The sequence below is a fragment of the Scyliorhinus canicula genome, chromosome 19 (assembly GCF_902713615.1).
Source record: "Scyliorhinus canicula chromosome 19, sScyCan1.1, whole genome shotgun sequence".
Taxonomy (NCBI): Eukaryota; Metazoa; Chordata; class Chondrichthyes; order Carcharhiniformes; family Scyliorhinidae; genus Scyliorhinus; species Scyliorhinus canicula.
Genome location: NC_052164.1, coordinates 58,315,605 through 58,338,591, shown reverse-complemented (window position 1 = coordinate 58,338,591; position 22,987 = coordinate 58,315,605). Strand labels below are relative to the sequence as shown.

The following is a 22,987-nucleotide window of genomic DNA, read 5'->3' as shown; positions in this document are numbered from 1 at the left end:
TGAGGGCACAAATCAAAACATGGTGGTATGATGTCATTGGTGTCACTGAGACATGGTTGGGGGAGGTGCAGGTTGGCAGCTCAATATTCCAGGATACAGAATCTTCATGCGACATAGGGAAGGAGGTAAAAGAGGAGAGGGTGTTGCCATTTTTATCAGGGAACCAATTACAGCAGTAAGGAGGGATGACATCTTTGAAGACTCTTCAACTTGACCATATGAACTTAAAAAATAAAAAGGAACAATCACATTGGTGAAAGTGTTTATAGGCCCCCTAACTGTCCAAGAGAAACAGAAGATCAGATATGTGGGCACATTTCAGAGAAGTGTAAAAGTAATCGGGTAGTGATAGTGGGGGATTGTATCTTCCACAATATTAACTAGGGAAGCCTAGGGAAGGAGGCGGTCCTGGACTTAATTTTAGGTAACTGAGTGGTCTGGCGAGCTTAAAGGTAGACAAATATTCAGGGCCAGATGAAATGTCTGACAAATCTGCTAGAGTTCTTTGAAGAAGTAACCAGGAAGTTAGACAAAGGGGAACCAGTGTCTGTGATTTATTTAGATTTTCAGAAGGCCTTTGACAAGATGCCACATAGGAGACTGTTAAATACGTTAAAAGTCCATGGTGTTACGGTTAAGATCCTGGCATGGATAAAGGATTGGCTGACTGACAGAAGGCAGACAGTGGGGATAAAGGGGTCTTTTTCAGGATGGCAGTGGGTGTATAGTGTGTCTCAGGGGTCTGTGCTGGGACCACAACTTTCACAATATACATTAATAATTTGGAAGAAGGAACTGTAGGCACTGTTGCTAAGTTTGCAGATGATACAAAGATCTGTACAGGGACAGGTAATATTGAGGAAGCAAATGGGCTGCAGAAGGACTTGGACAGGCTACAAGAGGGGGCAATGAAATGGCAAATGAAATACAATGTGGAAAGGTGTGAATGTGCACTTTGGAAGGAGAAATTGAGGCATAGACTATTTTCTAAATGGGGAAATAATTAGGACATCAGAAGCACAAAGGGACTTGGGAGTCCTTGTTCACGATTCTCTTAAGGTTCACCTGCAAGTTTAGTCGGCAGTTAGGAAGGCAAATGCAATGTTAGCATTCATGTCGGGAGGGCTAGAATACAAGACCAGGGCTGTACTTCTGAGGCTATATAAAGGTCTGGTTAGACCTCATTTGGAGTATTAATAGCAGTTTTGGGCCCCGTATCTAAGGAAAGATTTGCTGGCCTTGAAAAGGGTCCAGATGAGATTCAAGAATTATCCCTGGAATGAAGAACTTGTCATATGAGGAATGGTTGAGGATTCTGGATCTGTACTCATTGGTGTTTAGAAGGATGAGGGGGATCTTAGTGATACGAGGACACTGCGAGGCCTGATAGTGGACGTGGGGAGGATGTTTCCATGCAGCAAAAACTAGACTCAATCTCAGACTAAAGGGACGATCCTTTATAACAGAAATGAGGCAGAATTTCTCCAGCCAGAGGGTGGTGAATCTGTGGAACTTTTTGCCGCAGAAGGCTGTGGAGGCCAATTCACTGAGTGTCTTTAAGATGGAGATAGATAGGTTCTTGATTAATAAGGGGATCAGGGGTTATGGGGAGAAGGCAGGGGAATGGGGATGAGAAAAATATCAGCCATGATTGAATGGCAGAGCAGATTCGATGGGCCGAGTGGCCTAATTCTGCTCCTATGTTTTATGGTCTTCCAGGCTGTTCAGTGTGGCAAGGGAGAAAATAGCAGGGGCGCTGGCAATAATTTTCAATTCCTCTCTGGCCACAGGCGAGGTGCTGCAGGATTGGAGGATAGCCAATGTGGTGCCGTTATTCAAGAAAGGAGGAAGGGATAAACCAGGAAACTGCAGGCCAGTCAGCCTAGCATTAGTGGTGGGGAAACTATTGGAATCAATTTTGAGAGACTGAATTAATCTGCATTTGGAGAGGCATGGATTAATCAAGAACAGTCAGCATAGTTTTGTTAAAGTGAGATCGTGTCTGACCAACTTGATTGAATTTTTCGAAGAGGTGACCAGATGAGGAAAATGCATTTGACGTAGTCTACTTGGACTTCAGCAAGGCTTAGGCCCCACATGGGAGACTGATAGAAAATGCAAGAGCCCATGGGATCCAATAGAATTTGGCAAATTAGATCCAGAATTAGCTGACTGGCAGGAAGTAGAGAATGATGGTAGAGGGGTATTTTTCTGACTGGAAGCCTGTGTCCAGTGGGGTCCCACAGGGTTCAGTGTTGGGGCCCTTGCTGTTTGTGGTTTATAGAAATTATTTACCGTATATACTCGCGTAACATGCGACTTTTGAGCACCTAATTTGAAGCCTAAATTTCGGGGGTCGCATGATACACGAGGTACAAAAATCGCGGGTGTGAAATGCTGGCCAAGATAAGTCACATAGCATCCAGTAGTTAATGAAACTGTTACACAGGTATTTATTTTTGAACATAATGATATATGAAACAGGAAAACATTGGTTATTTAACATTTATTAAAATGTAAAAACATCATTAAAAAAAACTAATGCAGGTGAACTAAAATCCTTCGAATTCGCTTTCATTGTCATCGTCATCGTCAAATAAAGCTTGGAATTCTTCTTCATCGAGGCAGTCGTCATACTGATCATCTTCCAGGTCTTCAATATTTTCATCCTCTTCTCCTACATCTTCGAATAAAGCATCATCTTCACTTCCATCCAAAGCATTTGCTATTCCACAAGGAAGGACTTGCCATCAATTGTTCTTTTTGCTTTCTCCAGTTTCGGACACAGCTTTCTCCGACACCAAACAGGTTTCCAGCTTTAACATTGTTGCTTTGTTCCGCTTCGGCAACAACTTGCAGTTTCAATTTGGCTGTATATTTCTTCGCTGATCTTTTCTCCATTTTTGCTAAGGGTCGATTGTGTCACCTGTTAGGTACCGTGACTATTTATTATCGGGTTTAGTTCCGTGATTAGAAACAGCAAAACAGCTGTTTGTCATTCGGCAGTTTTAGGCGGAAAGCTTACCTGAGTGTCAGCTGTCATGTCAAAAAAGTGACTCGCATGATACATGAGGTATACTATAAAAGCATGTTTTTGGGCCAAAAATTTAGGGGTCGCATGATACGCGAGATCGAAGGATACGCGAGTATATACAGTACATAGAACATAGAACATAGAACAGTGCAGCACAGAACAGGCCCTTCGACCCTCGATGTTGTGCCGAGCAATGATCACCCTACTCAAACCCACGTATCCACCCTATACCCATAACCCAACAACCCCCCGCCCTTAACCTTACTTTTTAGGACACTACGGGCAATTTAGCATGGCCAATCCACCTAACCCGCACATCTTTGGACTGTGGAAGGAAACCGGAGCACCCGGAGGAAACCCACGCGCACACGGGGAGGACGTGCAGACTCCACACAGACAGTGACCCAGCCGGGAATCGAACCTGGGACCCTGGAGCTGTGAAGCATTTATGCTAACCACCATGCTACCGTGCTGCCCTAACATAGACCAGTACAGCACAGAACAGGCCCTTCGGCCCTCGATGTTGTGCCGAGCCATGATCACCCTACTCAAACCCACGTATCCACCCTATACCCGTAACCCAACAACCACCCCCATAACCTTAGATATGAATGTAGCAGGGTTGATCAGTAAGTTTGCGTTTGATCTGAAAATTGGTGAGGTGGTAAATTGTGAGGAGGATAGATTCAGATTACGGGAGAAATAGACGGGCTGGTCAGTGGCAAATGGAATTCCATCCGGATAAGTGTGAGGTGATGCACTTGGGCAGGACAAACAGTGCAAGGGAATACATGATAAATGGCAGGACACTGGGAAGGATCAGGGGGATCTTGGTGTGCATGTACACCAGTTCCTTAAGGTAGCAGAGCAGTTGGGTACAGTGGGTAAGAAGGCATATGGTATACTTGCCTTTATTAAAATTTAAGAGCAGGGAGGTTATGCTGGAACTGTATAAAATGTTGGTTAGGCCACAGCTGGAGTATTGTGTGCAGTTCTGGAATCCACATTACAGGAGGGATGTGATGGCATTGGAAAGGGTGCAGAGGAGGTTTACCATGATGTTGCCTAGCTGGAGAGTTTTAGTTATGAAGAGAAATTGGATTGTCTTAAATTGTTTTCCTTGGAGCAAAGGAGACTGAGGGGGGGCATGATAAAATTATATAGAGTAGACAGGAACAAATCTTTCCACTTAGTGGAGAGATCAATGACCAGGGCACATAGGTTTAAGGTAAGTGGCAAGAGGTTTAGAAGGGATGTGAGGAAAAACATTTTACCCAGAGGGTGGTGGAAGTTTGGAATTCACTGTCTGAAAGGGCAGTGGAGGCAGCGACCCTCAGAACATTTAAGAAGCACTTGCGATCCCAGGGCAGCCAAGGCTATTAAACAAGCGCTGAATAAAAGTATCAATTATCTGCCAACTTAGTTTCATCCTTAGAAATTTGCAGAATGTTAAGGGTGCAGAAGGAGGCCATTCGGACCATCATATCTGCACTAGCTCTACAAACAGGCACCATAACTTAGCGCCATTCTCCTGCCTTTGACACATACCCCTGCACATTGACTCCATTCAAGTAAACATCCAATGCCCTCTTGAATGCCTCAATTGAACCTGCCTCCATAACACTTCCAGACACATTACAGGCTCAAATCACTCATTGTGTGAAAAGGTTTTTCTAATCACATTTGCTTCTTTTGAAATCGCTTTAAATCTGTGCCCTCTCATTCTTGACCCTTTTACAAGCGGGAACAGTTTCTCCCGATTTACTCTGTCCAGCCCCCTCATGATTTTGAACATCTCTATCAAATCTCCTCTTAGCCTTCTTCTCTCAAAGCAGAACAGACCCAACCTCTCCAATCTACGTTGATACATGATGTTTCTCATCCCTGGAAACATTCTTGTAAACTCTTCTGAACTCTCTCCAATGTGTTCACATCTTTCCTATGGTGCCGTGCCCAGAACTGGATTCATTATTCCAACTGTTGTCTAACTTATAAGTTCAGCATAACCTCCTTGCTCTTGTATTCTATGCCCCTATTAATAAAACCCAGCATACAATGTGCTTTATTAACTGCTCTCTCCACCTGTCCTGCCACCTTCAGTGATCTATGAAAAAGTGCACCCAGGTCTCTTTGCTCCCTTTTAGAATTTTACCCCTTATTTTATGTTATCTCTCCATGTGCTGCCTACCAAAATTCTTCTTCTCACATTTCTCCGCATTGAACTTCATCTGCCACCTGTCTGCCCCCTCCACCAACTTGTCTCTGTCCTTCTGAAACGCTATATCGTCCTCTTCACATCCTCAAACTTTGAAATTGTTCCCTACACAGCAAAATCTAGATCATTAATATATATCAGGAAAAATAAGGGTCTCAATACTGACCCCGGGGATTACCATTGCAAACCTTGCCAAAGGCCAAAAAATATCCATTGACCATTACTGTCTGCTTCCTATTATTCAGCCAATTTTGTGTTCAGTTGCTACTGGTCATTTTATTCCACGAGCAGTAACTTTTCTCACAAATCTTTTATGTGGCACTGTATCAAATGTCTTCTGAAAGTACAGCACATCACTGAACTTATAAGTTAGACATCATCGGTCCTTTCTGTTATCTCCTCAAAAAACTCAAGCAAGTTAGTTGAACAAAATCTTCCTGTTTTAGAAATCCACGTTGGCTCTTCCGAATCAATCCACACGTTTCTATGTGCCAAATAATTCTACGCCCACTCCATCATTGATGTTAAACTGACTGGTCTGTAATTGCTGGGACTATCCTTCCAATATTTTTGAACGTTTACAATTCTCCAGTCTTCTGGCACCTCCCCTGTGTCTAGAGATGACTGGAAGGTTATGGCCAGCATCCCTGTAATTTGCATTCTCATTTCCTTCAATGACCTTGAAATTGTACTTTTAATTTGTGAATCAAATGATTTATGTAAATAGTGTACGTTGTGTAGAGTGTACACAGTGCTCCCAGTAACCAATCCATGCGAAATATCACTTCTCATCCTCTGCTATTCTGTGTAACTAACCTTAACCCCCATTTTGTGTGAATCTATTGTTTTCCTTAGACTCCGGATACATTGATGTTTCGGGCCTCTGACACATGAGGCATCGAAAAAAATCTCCTTTTCCACCGTGACACCACGGGATCCAGCATTCCATCAACTGACCCACAGCACTGGACAGGGGCTATGACTAGGTCAGAATGTAGGAGCAGGGCGAAAACCCTGACTGTTTGGATGTTCTTGGGATAATGTTACTGTCATCTCCCTAAACCATTCATAGAATCTCTACATAGAATCATAGAATTCCTTATGTGCAGAAAGAGGACATTCAGCTCATCGTGTCTGCACTCACCCCTGGAAAGAGCACCCCACCTAGGCCCCCACTCTTTCCCCGTAACCCAGTAACCCCACCTAACTTTTGGATACAAAGGGGCAATTTATCATGGCCAATCCGCCTAACCTAGGGGCAGCAGGGTAGCATTGTGGATAGCACAATTGCTTCACAGCTCCATGGTCCCAGGTTCGATTCCGGCTTAGGTCACTGTCTGTGCGGAGTCTGCACATCCTCCCCGTGTGTGTGTGGGTTTCCTCCGGGTGCTCCGGTTTCCTCCCACAGTCTAAAGATGTGCAGGATAGGTGAATTGGCCATGATAAATTGCCCATAGTGTCCAAAATTGCCATTAGTGTTGTGTGGGGTTACTGGGTTATGGGGATAGGGTGGAGGTGTTGACCTTGGGTAGGGTGCTCTTTCCAAGAGTCGGTGCAGACTCGATGGGCCGAATGGCCTCCTTCTGGACTGTAAATTCTATGATAATCTATGAAACCTGCACATCCAGACACGGGGAGAATATACAAACCACACAGTCACCAGAGGCCAGAATTGAACCACTTTGCCACCCATTATTTTAAAAAACAGTTCCGCATATCACAAGCCCATTTAAACCCTATCTAACCCATTCAGTTAAAGTCACAAAGCCGATCCAGAGTGAAGAGTGTAGTTGCCATCACTGGATGGTCACATTCTATCTGGAATAACTGGAGCAGAGAATTGGAACAGAAACACTTAAACAGCTAATGAATTGGAAGAAAGGTAGTAACAGCTGTACCCAACATGTCCCAGCACGTGTTGTTAATGTTTCAGAAATCAGCATGCGTGTGATTGGCAGGTTACACGCCAGCCACATGTGATTGGTCATTGATGGCTATTTTCTTTCTGCAGGTTTTCTCTTCTATTTCCATGTCCATAATAGGCCTCCCCTCGACCAGCATATACACTCACTCCTGCTCACTGCCATCTTTGGAGGTTCCTTAATCATAATGTTGGAGGTTTTTGTGCGGGACAACATCATCCTGGAGCTCTTCCGAGCTAGCTTGGCAATCCTACAGGGAACCTGGTTCTGGCAGGTGAGTAGCTCCCAACTTCCCCTTCCCCCTCCACATCTCTAACTCAAGGGGCAGGGTTGGGACCCTCGATGGTGGGATCAAATGGGACTCACAACACCAAACTGTGTGGGCAGTACACCTGGCAGTGATTCTGGCTGCATTGGCCAATGAGCAGGTGGGAGGAAGGGTGAGAATAGACTGGTTCTCGACATGACTTCTTCCAGCACTGAAGGAGCTGTGGCCTGCAGTTTATGGAGAGAGAGCAAGGGAGGGAGGATCCACCTTGAAGCACCCACCCATAAACTTTTTAATTTAAAAAGGGTCTCAGCAGTCAGGCCACCATTGAGAGGGAGCTGCTCCACAGACCAGGATGTGGATGCAACTGAGGCTAGACCGGCAAGCTGGGCCTCAAAGCTGGAGTGTAGGCCCCAGGTTCTGCCACAGAGAGGCTTCGTCCAGGCAGCTGGCCCAGTTCCTGAGTGGGGTTCATGATCTTCTCTGAACTGTCTCCAGTTAAATAACATCTTTCCTTAAATAAGGGGATCAAACTGCTCTCAGTACTCCAGATATGGTCTCATCAGTAATTTGTACAGTTGCAGCAAGACTTCCCTACACTTATATTCCAACCCCCTTGAAATTAGGGCAAACATTCCCTTAGCCTTCCTGATTACCTGCTGCACCTGTTTGCTAGCTTCCTGTGTTTCGTGCACAAGTACCAGAATCACAGAATAAAACAGCACAGAAGAGGCCCTTTGGCCCATCGAGTCTGCACCAACGCATGAAATAAACGTACCCCCAAGTCCCTTTGTGTTGCAGCTTTCTGCAGTCTTTCTCTGTTTAAATAATGCACTCTTCAGTTGTTCTCCCTTCCAAAATGAACAACTTCACATTTTCTCACATTATACTCCATTTGCCACTTACTTAACCCATCAATATATCTTTGCAAACTGTTTGTTTCCCTCTGGCAACTTGTCTTCCCATCTATTTTTCTGTTGTCTGCAAATTTGGCTAAAGCACATTCGCTTCTTTCCTCCAAGTCGTTAATAATTGTAACATTTGCGGTTTCAGTACTGATCCCGGTGGTTACAAATCGTCAACTTGACAAAGGGCCCCTTATCCCCACTCACTGTTTCCTGCATATTATCCAATAGAACATTCAGTGTCTTCCCCCTGGCTCCCCACCAAGCAGGACTCCAATCATAGCTCTGGAGAAATGGCCTTGGGGCAGAACCAGCACCTCAGCCAACAGCACAAACCTTCCTACGCATCCACCTTCCTACTCACTGTCTTCAGGAGGGAATAATCGAGCCCTAAGTCTCTGAGTGCAAGGGAGGTTTAACAGTGAGTGAAGTTCTAATGTCTGTTCTCTTTTAGATTGGCTTTGTCCTGTATCCTCCCACCGGTGGGCCCAAATGGAATGAAACTGACCACGGAAATATCATGTTCATCACATTGTGCTTCTGCTGGCATTTTGCAATCTCCCTGTGTATCCTAGCTATCAGCTATACACTAATGTACTGGTGAGTTTGAATTGACACACACACAGATTTGAGGCTTCAGCAGTCAGCACGAGTCCTGTTCTCTACGTCACCAAATCAAAAGGAAAGTGTTAAATGTTGATCAGGGGTTCAAAATGGTCGGCATGGAAGCACAGTGGTTAGCACTGCTGCCTCACAGCACCAGGGATCCCAGTTCAATTCCAGCCTTGGGTCACTGCCTGTGTGGAGTTTGCACGGTCTCTCCGTGTCTGCGTGGGTTTCCTCTGGGTGCTCCGGTTTCCTCACACAGTCCAAAGATGTACAGGTTGTGGTGATTTGCCTGCAGATGCTGTTGTATATAGTTGGTGCAACCTCCAACCAGCAGGTGCCGGTACAGATTCACCATGCGGTCCTGAGATAGTGGTAATATGACAAGGCACTGAGGCACTCAGACATAATGTGGAGATGCCGGCGTTGGACTGGGGTGAGCACAGTAAGAAGTCTTACAGCACCAGGTTAAAGTCCAACAGGTTTGTTTCAAACACGAGCTTTCGGAGCACGGCTCCTTCTTCAGGTGAATTGAAAGGCTTGTTCCAGAAATGTTTATATAGACACATCTCTGACTGTGTCTATATAAACATTTCTGGAACAAGCCTTTCCATTCACCTGAAGAAGGAGCCGTGCTCCGAAAGCTCGTGTTTGAAACAAACCTGTTGGACTTTAACCTGGTGTTGTAAGACTTCTTACTGTACTCAGACATAAGGCAGGGCAGGTCCGGTGATCCTCGAAACGTTGTACATGAGGACAGTCCTGCATTGGGGTAGTTCCAGGGGAGTATAAAGAAACTCCATGATAACTTGCTCTTTATCTGACCATTACCTCACCAAGTGTATATTAATAAAGATCCTGGTTTGGACAAGTCATCAGCAGTTCTGTAGATACCTTGCTAGATAACGAACTCAGGAACACAACACAGGTTAGGTTATTCATGAATCACATCCACATGTTCTGGGTAGGTCCAAAGATGATGGGGTTCTGGCAGGGGTGCACAGACATAATATCTGAGGTGCTGGGTGTGGAGGTAACCCCGAGTCCAGAGGTAACGATATTCGGGGTGTCGGAGAGTCCATGGGAAAGAGAGGCCGATGTTTAGGCTTTGCCTCCCCAACAGCTCGAAGACGTTGATGCGCGATCAATAACCACTGAAACGAAGGAGTAGCCCGAAACGAAGGCTTTAATCTACAATAAGTGTGCCCAGCAGCTTGAGTACAGAAAGAACGATGGCTGCTGGGAAACACGGGTACTTATACTCCGCCTTGTGGGCGGAGCTACCTTCATCTTGACCAATGGGAAAACAACACTTGGGCCAATGGGCAGTGAGCCTTCTCCACCAATAGCAGCTCACACTCCCAGGTATCGTAGTACCTCTAGTCATACTACCACAGACGGATCTTACTTCAATGGAGGAACTCGGAGCCACTGAAAACGGGGGTGTGGGTGAGTGCCCTGGCAGAATTCCTGAGGCTGGACAAGGTCAAGTTCGTATTGAGGGGGGGTCGGTCGATGGGTTCCCCATGGGTTCATGGTGAAAGCCATTTATTGATTTCTTTAAGGTTTGAGGGGTCAGCAAAGGGGATGGAATGGGGGGGTAAGGGGTTAGAATGGGGAAGGATAGGGTCGGAGACATAGATCATAGAATTTTCGACTTTCGGTGTGGACCATGGAGTAAGTGGTCACATACAAGGCAGCTCCTGCCCAAGGTTACAGAAAAGAGCTCTTTTTAATCATTACGGGGTGGAATGTTGATGAAAAGATGTAGGTGAATGTTGGAGGAGTACTGTCCCCCAGGAATGGTATGTCTCTTGGTTACCAGACCCGGCATAAACAGTGAGGAATTTGGCTGAAGCTGCAGCAAAGGCAGAAGCCTCTTCAAGCATGCAGGCGGGGGAAGGGCAAACTCAAAGGCTTCAAACTGACTTGAGGGCCTTTATTAAAGGTGAATTCCAGCAACAGAGGAAACAAATGCAGGAGGATCGCGCAAAGGCCATTGAAGAAGCGGTGACACCCCCTGAAGAGTTCTTTGGGACGGGTGGAGAGGTGTTTGGAGGTGCAGGGGTCACAGATTTGGGAGATTGAAGGAGTGATCTCGGACCACAGTGATCATGTGGTGACTCTGGAGGCGGAGGGAGGGCTATTAGGCAACCTCTGTAAAACGTTGAAGGCAAAGATGGAGGAGCAGGAGAATACCTTGAGAAGGCAGAACCTGTGAATAATGGGCCTGCCTGAGATGCTGGTGGGGGCTGGTGCCAGATAAGGCCTCTGAAGTGGACCGAGCGCATAGGTCCCTGAGGCAGAAGCCAAGGGCTCGAGAGTGCCGTTGGCGGTGATCAGCGCCGGCCCTAGGGTTGCTGGCGCCCCGGGCAAGCTGAACTTCGACGCCCTTGGGGGGGGGGGGGGGGGGGGGGGGGTGAGGGGGGGGGGGGGGGCGAGGGGGGCGAGTGGACCCGAGGGGGTGCGGGGGGGGCGGACCCGAGAGGGGGGGCGGGGGACCCGAGGGGGGGGCGGACCCACGGGGGGGGGCGGGGGACCCGACGGGGGGGGGGGGCGGACCCGCGGGGGGGGGACCGAGGGGGGGGGGGGCGGGGGGAGCGGACCGAGGGGGGGGCGGACCGAGGGGGGTGGCGGACCGAGGGGAGGACCGCGGGGGAGGGCGGCCACCGCGGGGGAGGGCGGCCACCGCGCATGCGCTGGTTGGCACCGGCCCAACTGCGCATGCGCGGGACCCGAGTCTCTAGCACATGGCGCCCCGGGCGACTTCCCGAGTTGCCGGTGCCTTGAGCCGGTCCTGGCGGTGATCGTGAAGCTCCACAAATTTGGAGAGAAATTTGGGGTGCTCTATCTGTCGAAATAATGGTGACGCTCGGAGGCCGGGAGTATTATTTTGAGACCCTATAAACTGGGGGACAACTGAGCGGACAATGCTTGGGAACCAGGCTGCTGGCACTTTGTAATGGTTGGGAGCATGTTTGCAGTGGAGGTAGGGATTGGGGAATGTTCATTTTTTTTTTGCGGGGGGGGGGTTCCTGGTTACTGTTGGGATTGTGAGGGGTGGAAGCTTTATGTGGGGATGGATGTTCTCATCCCCCCACCCCCCTGTTTTCTGGGACTGTTTATGTTTAACATTTGTTTGTTTGCTTTTGGAGATGGCTGCCTGGAGTTCAAGAGAGGTCTTTGGTTGGGCGAGGGAGGGTAAGGTCAACGGGTCTTTCTCCTTGAGCTGAGGAGTGGGGGCGGGAGGAGGAGGTCATTGGTAATTGCCTTTGCGCAGGGGCTGCTGTGCTAGCAGGTTATGCTGGTGATCAGAAGTGAGGTGGTGGGGGAGAAGGCCAAGAGAGGTGGCCAGGGGAGGAGGGGGGGGGGGGTGAGGGGGAGAAGGAGGGAGCTGGCACACCAGCTGCAGAGGCAGGCTGCGTCCAGGGAAATATTGAAGATACGGACTGGGGCTGGGGATGTGGTGTCAGAGCCAGGGAAGATAAATGAGGCATTTAGAGAGTATTACCATCGACCCGTGAGGAAAGGAGGGGGACATGGACGGTTTCTGGACAAGCTGGAATTTCCCCAGGTGGAGGAAGCAAAGAGACAGGCATTGGAGGAGCCCCTGGGTCTGAGGGAGGTGCTGGATAGTATCAGGGGTATGAAGTTGGAGAAGGTCCCTGGGCCGGATGGGTACCCGGCGGAAATCTATAAGGAATTTGCGACGGACCTGGCACCACATCTGTTGGGGTGTTTAATGAAGCACTGGAGAAGGGGGAGTTGCCGGAGATTATGACTATGGAATGTGGGTCATATAGGCCTTTATCACTATTGAACACAGATGTGAAAGCATTGGCTAAGTTGTTGGCAGGGGGGATGGAGGATTGTGTCCCCGGGGTGGTGGCAGAAGATCAAACAGGCTTCGTGAAGGGAGGCAGCTCGCGAGTAATATAAGACGGGATGTGGTGATGAATCCGTTGGGGGCTCTGGTACTGGAGGTGGTGGTGTCCATAGACACGGAAAGGGCATCTGATCGGGTGGAGTGGCAGTACCCATTCAAGGTTTTGGGAAGGTTTGTATCGCATTGGCTACAGGTGAAGTTCCAGAGGACTGGAGAGTAGCCAATGTTCAAGAAGAGCAGCAGGGATAATCCAGGAAATTATAGGCTGCTGAGCTTTACGTCAGTGGTAGGGAAATTATTGGAAAAGATTCTTAGGGACAGGATTTACTCACATTTGGAAACAAATTAACTTATTAGTGATCGGGTTTTTCGAAGGAAGTGACTGATGGAACCATCAATTCACCAGACACGTGTTTCCGATGTGAATCTAGGCTTTAATCGACTTACTTCAGAACCAGCCTGTTACCTGTCGATAAACTCGTAGTGAACTCAGGCTGACTCTGGACACGGGTATTTATACAGCTGCACTAGGGGGAGGAGTCATGGGCGAAGCCAAGGGTGGAGCCCAGTACAAGTTCCTGAGTGCTCCCAGAGCTACTCCCCCTAGTGGTAGGATAGCGCTACTGCGCTTACAAAGACAGTGTGAATTAACATATATACATCTATGTTACATTCACCACAGTGACAAAGATGATAGATGAGGGAAAGGCAGTAGACGTATACATGGACATCAGTAAAGCCTTTGACTGGTACAAAAGGTGAAGTCACATGGGATCAGAGGAGAGCTGGCAAGTCGGATACAGAAATGGCTTGGGCACAGAAGACAGAGGGTAGCAATAAAAGGGTGCTTTTCTGATTGGAAGGCTATGACTAGCAGTGTTTCACAGGGATATGTTCTGGGACCTTTGTTGTTCGTAGTGTATATAAATAATTTGGAAGAAAATGTAGCTGGTCTGATTAGCAAGTTTGCAGAAGAAACAAATTGGTGGAGTTGCGGATAGTGAAGAAGATTGTCAGAGGCTACAGCAGGATATAAACTGGTTGGAGTCTTGGGCGGAGAAATGGCAAATAGAGTTTAATCCGGACAAGTGTGAGGTCATTCACTTTGGAAGGTCCGATGCATGTACGAATTATACAATCAATGGCAGAACTCTTGGGAGTATTGAAAGGCAGAGAGATCTGGGCATGCATGTCCACTGATCACTGAAAGTGGCAATGCATGTGGATAAGGTGGTCAAGAAGCCATACAGCATGCTGGCCTTCATCGGTCAGGACACTGAATAATAATTGGCAAGTCATGTTGCAGCTGTACAGGACCTTAGTTAGGCCTCATTTAAAATATTGTGTACAATTCTGTTCACTACACTACCAGAAGGATGTGGATGCTTTGGAGAGAGTACAGAATTGTTCACTAAGATGTTGCCTGGTATGGAGGCATTAGCTAAGAGGAGAGGTTAGATAAACTTGGTGTGTTGTCAACGGAATGACGGAGGTTGAGAGGCAACCTGATAGATGTCTACAAGATTATGAGTGGCATGGACAGAGTGGATAGTCAGATACTCTTTTTTAGGGTAGGCGAGTCAAGTACTTGGGACATAGGTTTAAAATGCGTGGGGCAAAGTTTTGAACAGATGTACGAGGCAAGTTTTTTTACACAGATAATATATGGTGATAAATATATGGAACGTGCTGCCTGGGGAGGTGGTGGGAGCAGCTACTACAGCAGCATTTAAGGGACATCTAGACAAATATATGAATAGGGTGGGACAGGAGCCGGAATGTGGCAACTAGGGGCTTTTCACAGTAACTTCATTGAAGCCTACTCGTGACAATAAGCGATTTTCATTTTCATTTTCAATGGAAGGATACGTACTACATAAGTCCATACAGCTTTAGTTTAGGCAGGTACCATGGTCGGCGCGGGCTTGTAGGGCCGAAGGGCCTGTTCCTGTGCTGTATTGTTCTTTGTTTTGACTCAGGCAAGAATGAGTGGCTTCTTCCAGGGAGTGACAGACGAGAAGTGTGGGCGAGGACCAGTGAATCATGTTCATATATTCTGGGGCCGTGAAAAGTTGGAGAGATTCTGGACGGAATATTCCCGGTGCTAACAAGGATAGTGGGGGTGGAGACCCAAAGTTATTTGTGGCGATATTTGGGGTATCAGAGAAGCCGGAGCAGATGGAGGGGAGGAAGGCCGATGATGTAGCTCTCTGATTGCCCGGCGAAGAATTCTGTTGGAGTGGCAGTCAGCACTGCCACCGGGGGTGTCAGCTTGGCTGGGTGACCTATGTGGCTTTCTTCAGCCGGAAAAGATTAAGTACAAATTAAAGGGTTCAATGGATGGCTTTGAGGCAAGGTGGGGGATGTTCGTGGCCATGTTTGAGGAGCTGTTCATCGAGGGGGGAGGGCGGAGGGGGTGAAAAAAGGGAAAATTTGTAAAAGCTGTATAGTTGTGGGTTGGGGAGTTTGTACCTCGAATTGTTTATGTTTTGTAACCTATATATGTTTGGAATAAAATACAGTTTAAAAAAGGAAGGCAGGATGGGAGAAGGGGGCGGTATTAAGGGTGCAGGGGGGAGTGGATGTTCGTTGTTTATAATGTTGTTTGGTTGTTCTTCTGTTTTTATTTGTTTATATGAAAATGCCTTGAATAAAATATTTAAAATAATAAATGACAAACAATAGGCGAGAAGTACAGATCCCAGCAGTACCCCATTGGTTACCAGTCACTAACACAGCCGTCTCTCATTGGGCCGGGATTCTCCCCTACCCGGCGGGGTGGGGGTCGCGGCGTAGCGGAGTGGCGCCAATCACTCCGGCGTCGGGCCTCCCCAAAGATGCGGAATTCTCCACACATTTAGGGGCTAGGCCCGCACCGGAGCGGTTTCTGCCCCACCGATGGCACGATAATCAACGCCAACGGCACTACGCCGCCCGGCGTCAGGGGGCGGCCGCTGACGTTACCACCGGCGCATGCACAGTAGGGGGGGTCTCTTCCACCTCAGCCATGGTGGAGGCCATGGCGGTGGCAGAAGAAAAAGAGTGCCCCCACGGCACTGGCCCGCCCGCCAATCGGTGGGCCCCGATCGCGGGCCAGGCCACCTTGGGGGCACCCCCGGGGTCCGATCGCCCCACGCCCCCCCCCCAGGACCCCTGGGGCCCACTCACGCCGCCAATCCCGCCAGCACCAGAGGTGGTTTAAACCACGTCGGCGGGATTGGCCTGTCAGCGGCGGGACTTCGGCCTATCGCGGGCCGGAGAATCACCGCGGGGATCACGCCGACCGGCGAGGCGTGATTCCCGCTCCCGCCGATTCCCGGGTGGCGGAGAATTCCGGCCACGGCAGGGGCGGGATTTACGCCGGCCCCGGGCGATTTCCCGACCCTGCGGGGTGTCGGAGAATTCTGCCCTGTCTCCCACAGATGAGCCAATTTTGAATCCACCTTATCAAGTTACCCCGTGTGCATTTTCTTCTTTATAAGCCTCCAATGTGGGACTTTGTCAAAGGCTTTCCTGAAATGCATGTAAACTACATCAACCGCAGTACCCTCATTTACACATCTGGTCACATGCTCAAATAATTTGCCATATTCAATGCGCAGGGTTGTTGGGATTTGGCGGGGGTGTGGGTCTGGATAGGATGCTCTTTTGAAAGGTCGGTGCAGTCGGAGGGCCGAATGGCCTCCTTCTCCACTGCAGGGATTTGATGGATATTTACAGTGCAATTTTTCTTTTTGTGCTACCCACCCCCCCCCCCCCCCCCCCCCCCCCCCCGCCCCAAATTCTCTGACTTTATAAATTCAGAGAATGGAAGTTCTGACAATTTTTCCAGATCTCATTCTGGTCACATCTGGAGGAGTGGTTGGCCCATTTGCTTTGGGGGAGCTTTGTTGGTCTGTAGTTGAATTTATCATATTCCGTGTTTTTCGCACTTGGGTGTCTCCATCTGATTCACTTAAATGGAGGCTCACCTCGAGGGATGAGGAGGAGACTCCTCCTGTTCCACCCGGGGTACGAATCAGGTATGATCTTTGTTGGTCATCATTTCTCCAGATAATGACACCCTCTTGATCAAGGTCCCTGATCCTTTTGAACTTTGTGTCACTGGGGCAAGTTTCTCATTTGATGCCTCCTATTGTAGGTGCAAACCCGTATCTGTCTGGTCTCGATGCTGAATCTTGCGCTAACCCTTGACCACCAACTCTGTGATTAGTTTCTTTGGCAGCTTTGGGGTTTTCTTGTCCATCAGGAGCTCTGATTGGACCAACCCACATTGCAGCTGATAGAGTTATATGTTAACATTGCCTTAGGGAAGCCTTTGTTGTATCTCAAAAGGGATTTAATGGCGTAGATGCCTCTTTCTGCCTCCACGATATGTTGTGGATACTTTGGGGAACTGATAAGCTGTTGAAAGCTTTCACCGATGACAAATTTAGTGAAGCATTCATTTGTCGATTTGTGGGATATTATCAAACACCACCTGGCCCAGGGTACCAAAGATCATAAATCCTAGGGACCGAACAGCCATCTCTGTGCTCATCATGTATCATCAGGAGAAGTAGTCAACCAAGATGAAGAAGGACCTGACATTAAAGACATATACATCCATTTCCAATCATTTCCATGGCCTGGCAGACAGTGTGTGGGGATAAGGGACTCAGTCTGTATACGGTTTGTGCAGTGCACAGGTGTCAGCCACCACACTGCACGCTGAGCCTGTGCTCTGCACTTTGTAATGCTGAGGAGGCTTTGCTGGATTTGTTAGAGAATCTCTGGCTGAGGACAGACTGGAATGCCCAACTCCTCATCATACACTCGCAGATCATCCATCACAGTGAAGTGTTTCTGCTTTCAAAATAAATGTTCATGAAATTGCCAGCTGGCCTCAGTTGTGGCCACCCTTGTTGACAGTAATGACAGATGCCAGCACATTCTTCATCTCGCATCTGCTGCTGGCAGCTTTGCTGAATCTTTCCTGAGGTAGCAGCAGTTTTTTTTTCATCATTTAGAACATCACTCATCAACCAGGTTGTCACAGGAAGGTCGACCACATTCCTGGGCAGTGCATCTGCAGTTGTTTAATGTTTCCCTTGAACATACACTGTGTTGTATTTGTGTCATATGCAAAATGCAAGGGATTCAAATTGAATCTCTGAATTCTGGGGAGAATCTTTGCAAGTTTATCTCATCTAACAATGAGACCAGTGGTTTATGATCCATTTTGATGGTCACTTTCAGGCCAATAATGTAGTCAGAGAACTACTCAAAATCCCACGTGACTGTGAGGTTCTTTTTCAATAATGTCATAGAGTATCTCAGTGTCTGACAGCCCTGCCGATGCCTAACACACTGGGAGGCGGTGTCCATTGTTACAACATTGGGGGTAGTGCACAGTCAGTTCCAGCCCACTTGACCCAGAGTCGCAATGCGATTGAAATTAACTTTTATTATATAAAATACCCAAGGTCATTGGCTGCCCAATAACTACAGTCACCAGGTTTGTAAATTTAAACAGAATTATCTCTTTATTATTAGCAGGAATTATAATTAACAAGCAGCAAAAGAAGTGCTTAATTACTGTCTAGTCCCGTCCTTTTAACCAGTTCCACCCTCTAAACCCACACACAGACAAAGAAACACAGAGGGGAAAGAGGGGTGTAAAATAATGATGGAAGTAAAAGGATAAGAGAGTCTTTGTTTAAGCAACAGAACAGAGAGAGCTGCTTCCACCTTGAGGGCCCAGTGGCTTCTCCTGGGTTCTCTCCAAAAAACCCCACCTGACAGGAACCAATCACTGTCGGTTGCCGGGTCGAATACTGTCTCTGGCCAATACATTGGCCACCAGCAAACCAATCCCCTCTAATCTCTTGGGTACCATAAACTCTGGGTTCTTCTGCCCAAAATACACAACTTTATAACACATTGCACTGTTTTGACACTTTGAGTTCCTTACTTCCTTTGCTCAACTTAAAGGTATGTTTCTATTAATGATCCAAGGACCAAAAATGATAAAGACAGAATGAAAGAAATAGGAACTAAGGAGGTATCCACTACTATTACAGTCAGGGAAGGGTTGTAGTGAACCAAGATCACAGTGAGAGCAACATAGATACATAGAAGATAGGAGCAGGGGGAGGCCTTTTGGCCCTTCGAGCCTGCTCCGCCATTTATCACGATCATGGCTGATCATCCAACTCAATAGCCTAATCCTGCTTTCTCCCCATAGCCTTTGATCCCATTCATTCAAAGTGCTATATCTAGCCCCCTCTTGAATATATTCAATGTTTTCACAATAACAACTTCCTGTGGTAATGAATTCCACAGGCTCACCAGTCTTTGGGTGAAGAAATGTCTCCTCATCAGCACGGTAGCATTGTGGATAGCACAATTGCTTCATAGCTCCAGGGTCCCAGGTTCGATTCCGGCTTGGGTCACTGTCTGTGCAGAGTCTGCACATCCTCCCCGTGTGTGCGTGGGTTTCCACCGGGTGCTCCGGTTTCCTCCCACAGTCCAAAGATGTGCAAGATAGGTGGATTGGCCAGGATAAATTGCCCCTAGTGTCCAAAATTGCCCTTAGTGTTGGGTGGGGTTACTGGGTTATGGGGATAGGGTGGAGGTGTTAACCTCGGGTAGGGTGCTCTTTCCAAGAGCCGGTGCAGACTCGATGGGCCAAATGGCCTCCTTCTGCACTGTAAATTCTATGATAATCTATGAAAATGGTTTATCCTGAATCCTCAGACTGTGACCCCTGGTTCTGGACGCACCCACCATTGGGAACATCTTCCCTTCATCTGCCCTGTCTAGTCCTGTTAGAATTTTATAAGTCTGTTTGAGATCCCCCTCATTCTTCTGAACTCCAGCGAGAACAATCCCAACCTAGTCAATCTCTCCTCAGGTCACAGTCCCGCCATCCCTGGAATCAGTCTGGTAAACCTTCACTGCACGCCATCGAGAGCAAGAACATCCTTCCTCAGAAAAGGAGACCAAAACTACACACAATATTCTAGGTGTGGCCTGACCAAGGCCCTGTATAATTGCAACAACACATCCCTGCTTCCGTACTCAAAACCTCTTGCAATTGAAGGCCAACATTAGCCTCTTTACCGTCTGCTTTGTTTATTGTCACGTGTCCCAAGGTACAGTACAAGTATTTTTCTGAACGCAGCTCAAACAGATCATTTAGTACATGAAAAGAAAAGAAAATACACAATAGGGCAATTCAAGGTACACAATGTAAATACCGAGACACTATGATCATGTCATCAACAAATTTGTAGATAGAGTTGGAATCAAATTTTACCACACAGTTGTGAGTGTATAGTGTAGGGAGTATAGTAGGGGAGCTAAGTACCCAGCCTTGCAGGGCTCCGGTATTGAGGACTATCGTGGAGGAGGTGCTGTTGTTTATTCTTACTGATTGTGGTCTATGGGTCAGAAAGTCAAGGATTCAGTTGCAGAGTGAGGAGCCAAGTCTTGGAGCTTTGATATAAGCTTGGCTGGGATTATGGTGTTGAAGGCGGAGCTGTAGTCAATAAATAGGAGTCTGATGTAGGAGTCTTTGTTGTCGAGATGCTCCAGGGATGAGTGTAGGGCCAGGGAGATAGCATCTGCTGTGGACCGGCTGCAGCGGTACGCGAATTGCAGTGGATCAAGGCATTCTGAGAGTATGGAGTTGATGTGCTTCATGACCAACTCTCGAAGCAATTCATAATGATTGATGTCAGGGCCTCCAAACGGTAGTCATTGAGGCACATTGCCTGGTTCATCTGCATGCAGATCTCTTGTCATGTGATTCTATATCACACTGTGGGTGTTCTCTAGTCACACATGAACCTTTGCGATACCAAACACTCTTGTCTCTATGCTTCCTTGCAGGCTCGTTAAGATCAAAGCGAGGAAATCTGGTGCGATGGAGCTGGGGCAGTTGAAGAGCTCAGAGAGAAACTCACATGTCCCTCTGCTGCATAACTCTGATGAGGACTGAAGACCCTCGAGTGAGGAGCAACCCCTGCACATTCCTCAAGCAATATTGAGAAGCTGATGATTTCTGACCTGATATTTTTAACTGTGAATTTTGTTATTACCTGTGCTTTATTCCGGAGTTTCTGTCCACTCGCTTTTGATCTGGGGGAGGAAGTGGGAATGAGTTGAAGTGGAAATCTGGTGGTGACATGAGACTGTCAACTGGGAACTGACATACAGGAGCAGATCGGAGCTTGGACCTCCGTCTGACAACCCATCACTGTGTCACAGGAACTTTATGGGTTAAATACAAATGCAACTGGGGTTAAAACCACCCAGGACACTCTGAATCTTGAGCTTCATTCTGCAGGTCAGACTGTGTGATGGTCCCGTCCCTGCTCAATTGACCGCTCTCTCAACTTTATACAAATTGAAACATTTCCCTTCCTTCCCGAAAAAAAATAACGTTTTAATTCATGATTTGCATGAAATCTAAGCTCTATGCGAGGGCCAGCATTACTTTCACTGGGCAGGTACAGCAATCAGAATCCCATCAGAAGGATTCGATTTGTCCTGTGCTGGATCCCCTGTGGACCTCCTATCTTTTGTTTCCATTGAACCGTGTTTAATTTATTTCAGTTTTGCATACTTGTTTAAACTCCAGTGTTACGTAACTGACACGTTGTGACTCCCCTTTTTCAGTACTTTCAGAATCTGGCTGGAAATTGATAGAATTCTCATCATTTTCAAATAAATGCACTAACTTCCAATAAATAGCTAAATAAACTTGAGTAATAATTTGAAACAGTCTAAATCTTTGTCTTTCTCACTAACATTCCTGGCCTGAAAATGTAGCTGCTGCATTTATATTTTAGAGCCTTCGATATGTTTCTAATTACAATGTTGTGAATGGGAATCACCGCTGGATATTTGGGGAGTGGATCGACCCATAAATCTCCAATTGAAACATGAACATGCCTTTGTTATGGTCACTTTCTCACCAGGTTTCAGTGAGTGAAAGCTACAAGACAAGATCCAGGTGTACTGCAGTCAGCTTTCAGCAAACCCAACAGCAAAACTTGCCTATCTACTTGCCTATCAGGGGCCTCACGGTAGCATGGTGGTTAGCATCAATGCTTCACAGCTCCAGGGTCCCAGGTTCGATTCCCGGCTGGGTCACTGTCTGTGTGGAGTCTGCACGTCCTCCCCCTGTGTGCGTGGGTTTCCTCCGGGTGCTCCGGTTTCCTCCCACAGTCCAAAGATGTGCGGGTTAGGTGGATTGGCCATGCTAAATTGCCCGTAGTGTAAGGTTAATGGGGGGATTGTTGGGTTACGGGTATACGGGTTACGTGGGTTTAAGTAGGGTGATCATTGCTCGGCACAACATCGAGGGCCGAAGGGCCTGTACTGTTCTATGTTCTATGTTCTAAAGGTTTTCTTTAAAAATAGGTATATCCCGGTTTGGATGGGAAAATAAAATAACTGCATATCGACATCAACCGGGCTACTCTGTAAAATTATCAATTTTTAAAAATGGACAAGGTTGAAATTAATCCTCTCCTGTCCAGATCATGATTTGTAGTATTGATATTCAACCTCTGATATTCTGATGAACTGGCATTTGTACAAATTCCATCTTGCACATCACCACATTCTCCTCAATTACAAACTTTCATTCTGGTATTACAGACAATACTGTTGCTGATGTCTTGCCAATACCTCCCACCACACTGGCCCCCACAACCAATATGATTCCTCCTCAAACAAACTGCTTGAAAGACTCTCAGAATGAAGTTAAAGTGACCGTGACTTAATGTACATCTGAGTGCGCTATTATTAAAGTGCAGCTCAATGAAATTAAAAGTGACCATAGTCCCAGAAAACCAGAGGCTGTCCTCCCATCTTGGAGGAGACCATCTGGTGGTCATTTAACCTGAGGGTCACCAGGCCTCAGGCGAGGGGTAAGGTTGAGACGTTGGGCCCTTCATGAATGGCCTCTGCCGGTACGGGAATTGACCTGCACATTTGGCGTTGCTCTGCATCACAAACCAGCTGTCCAGCCAACTAAGCTAAAATGAGCCCTGCATCTTTATGTAGCTTCGTTTAAAAACGATTTTCTTGTACTTGGTCAGGACTAAACATACAGGATGGGTACAATCATTGGATGTGAGGGAGAGGTTGAATGGTAA

The 22,987-nt window shown here is 47.3% G+C and overlaps 1 protein-coding gene across 2 annotated transcripts in view; it reads left to right on the top strand.

Moving 5' to 3' along the window:
- The window catches only part of tmem45b (transmembrane protein 45B), a 69,177-nt gene extending 47,565 nt beyond the window's left edge, over positions 1 to 21,612 (top strand). The window contains exons 4-6 of one of the 2 annotated variants that reach the window (XM_038779600.1): positions 7,261 to 7,445; positions 8,799 to 8,944; positions 20,712 to 21,612. In XM_038779600.1, the coding sequence (XP_038635528.1) occupies positions 7,261 to 7,445; positions 8,799 to 8,944; positions 20,712 to 20,820 (440 nt within the window). In that variant the 3' untranslated portion in view covers positions 20,821 to 21,612. Of the gene's footprint in view, positions 1 to 7,260; positions 7,446 to 8,798; positions 8,949 to 20,711 lie in introns of those variants that run through there. The other variant, XM_038779601.1, reaches the window with a different exon arrangement.
- The last annotated feature ends 1,375 nt before the right edge of the window (positions 21,613 to 22,987 follow it).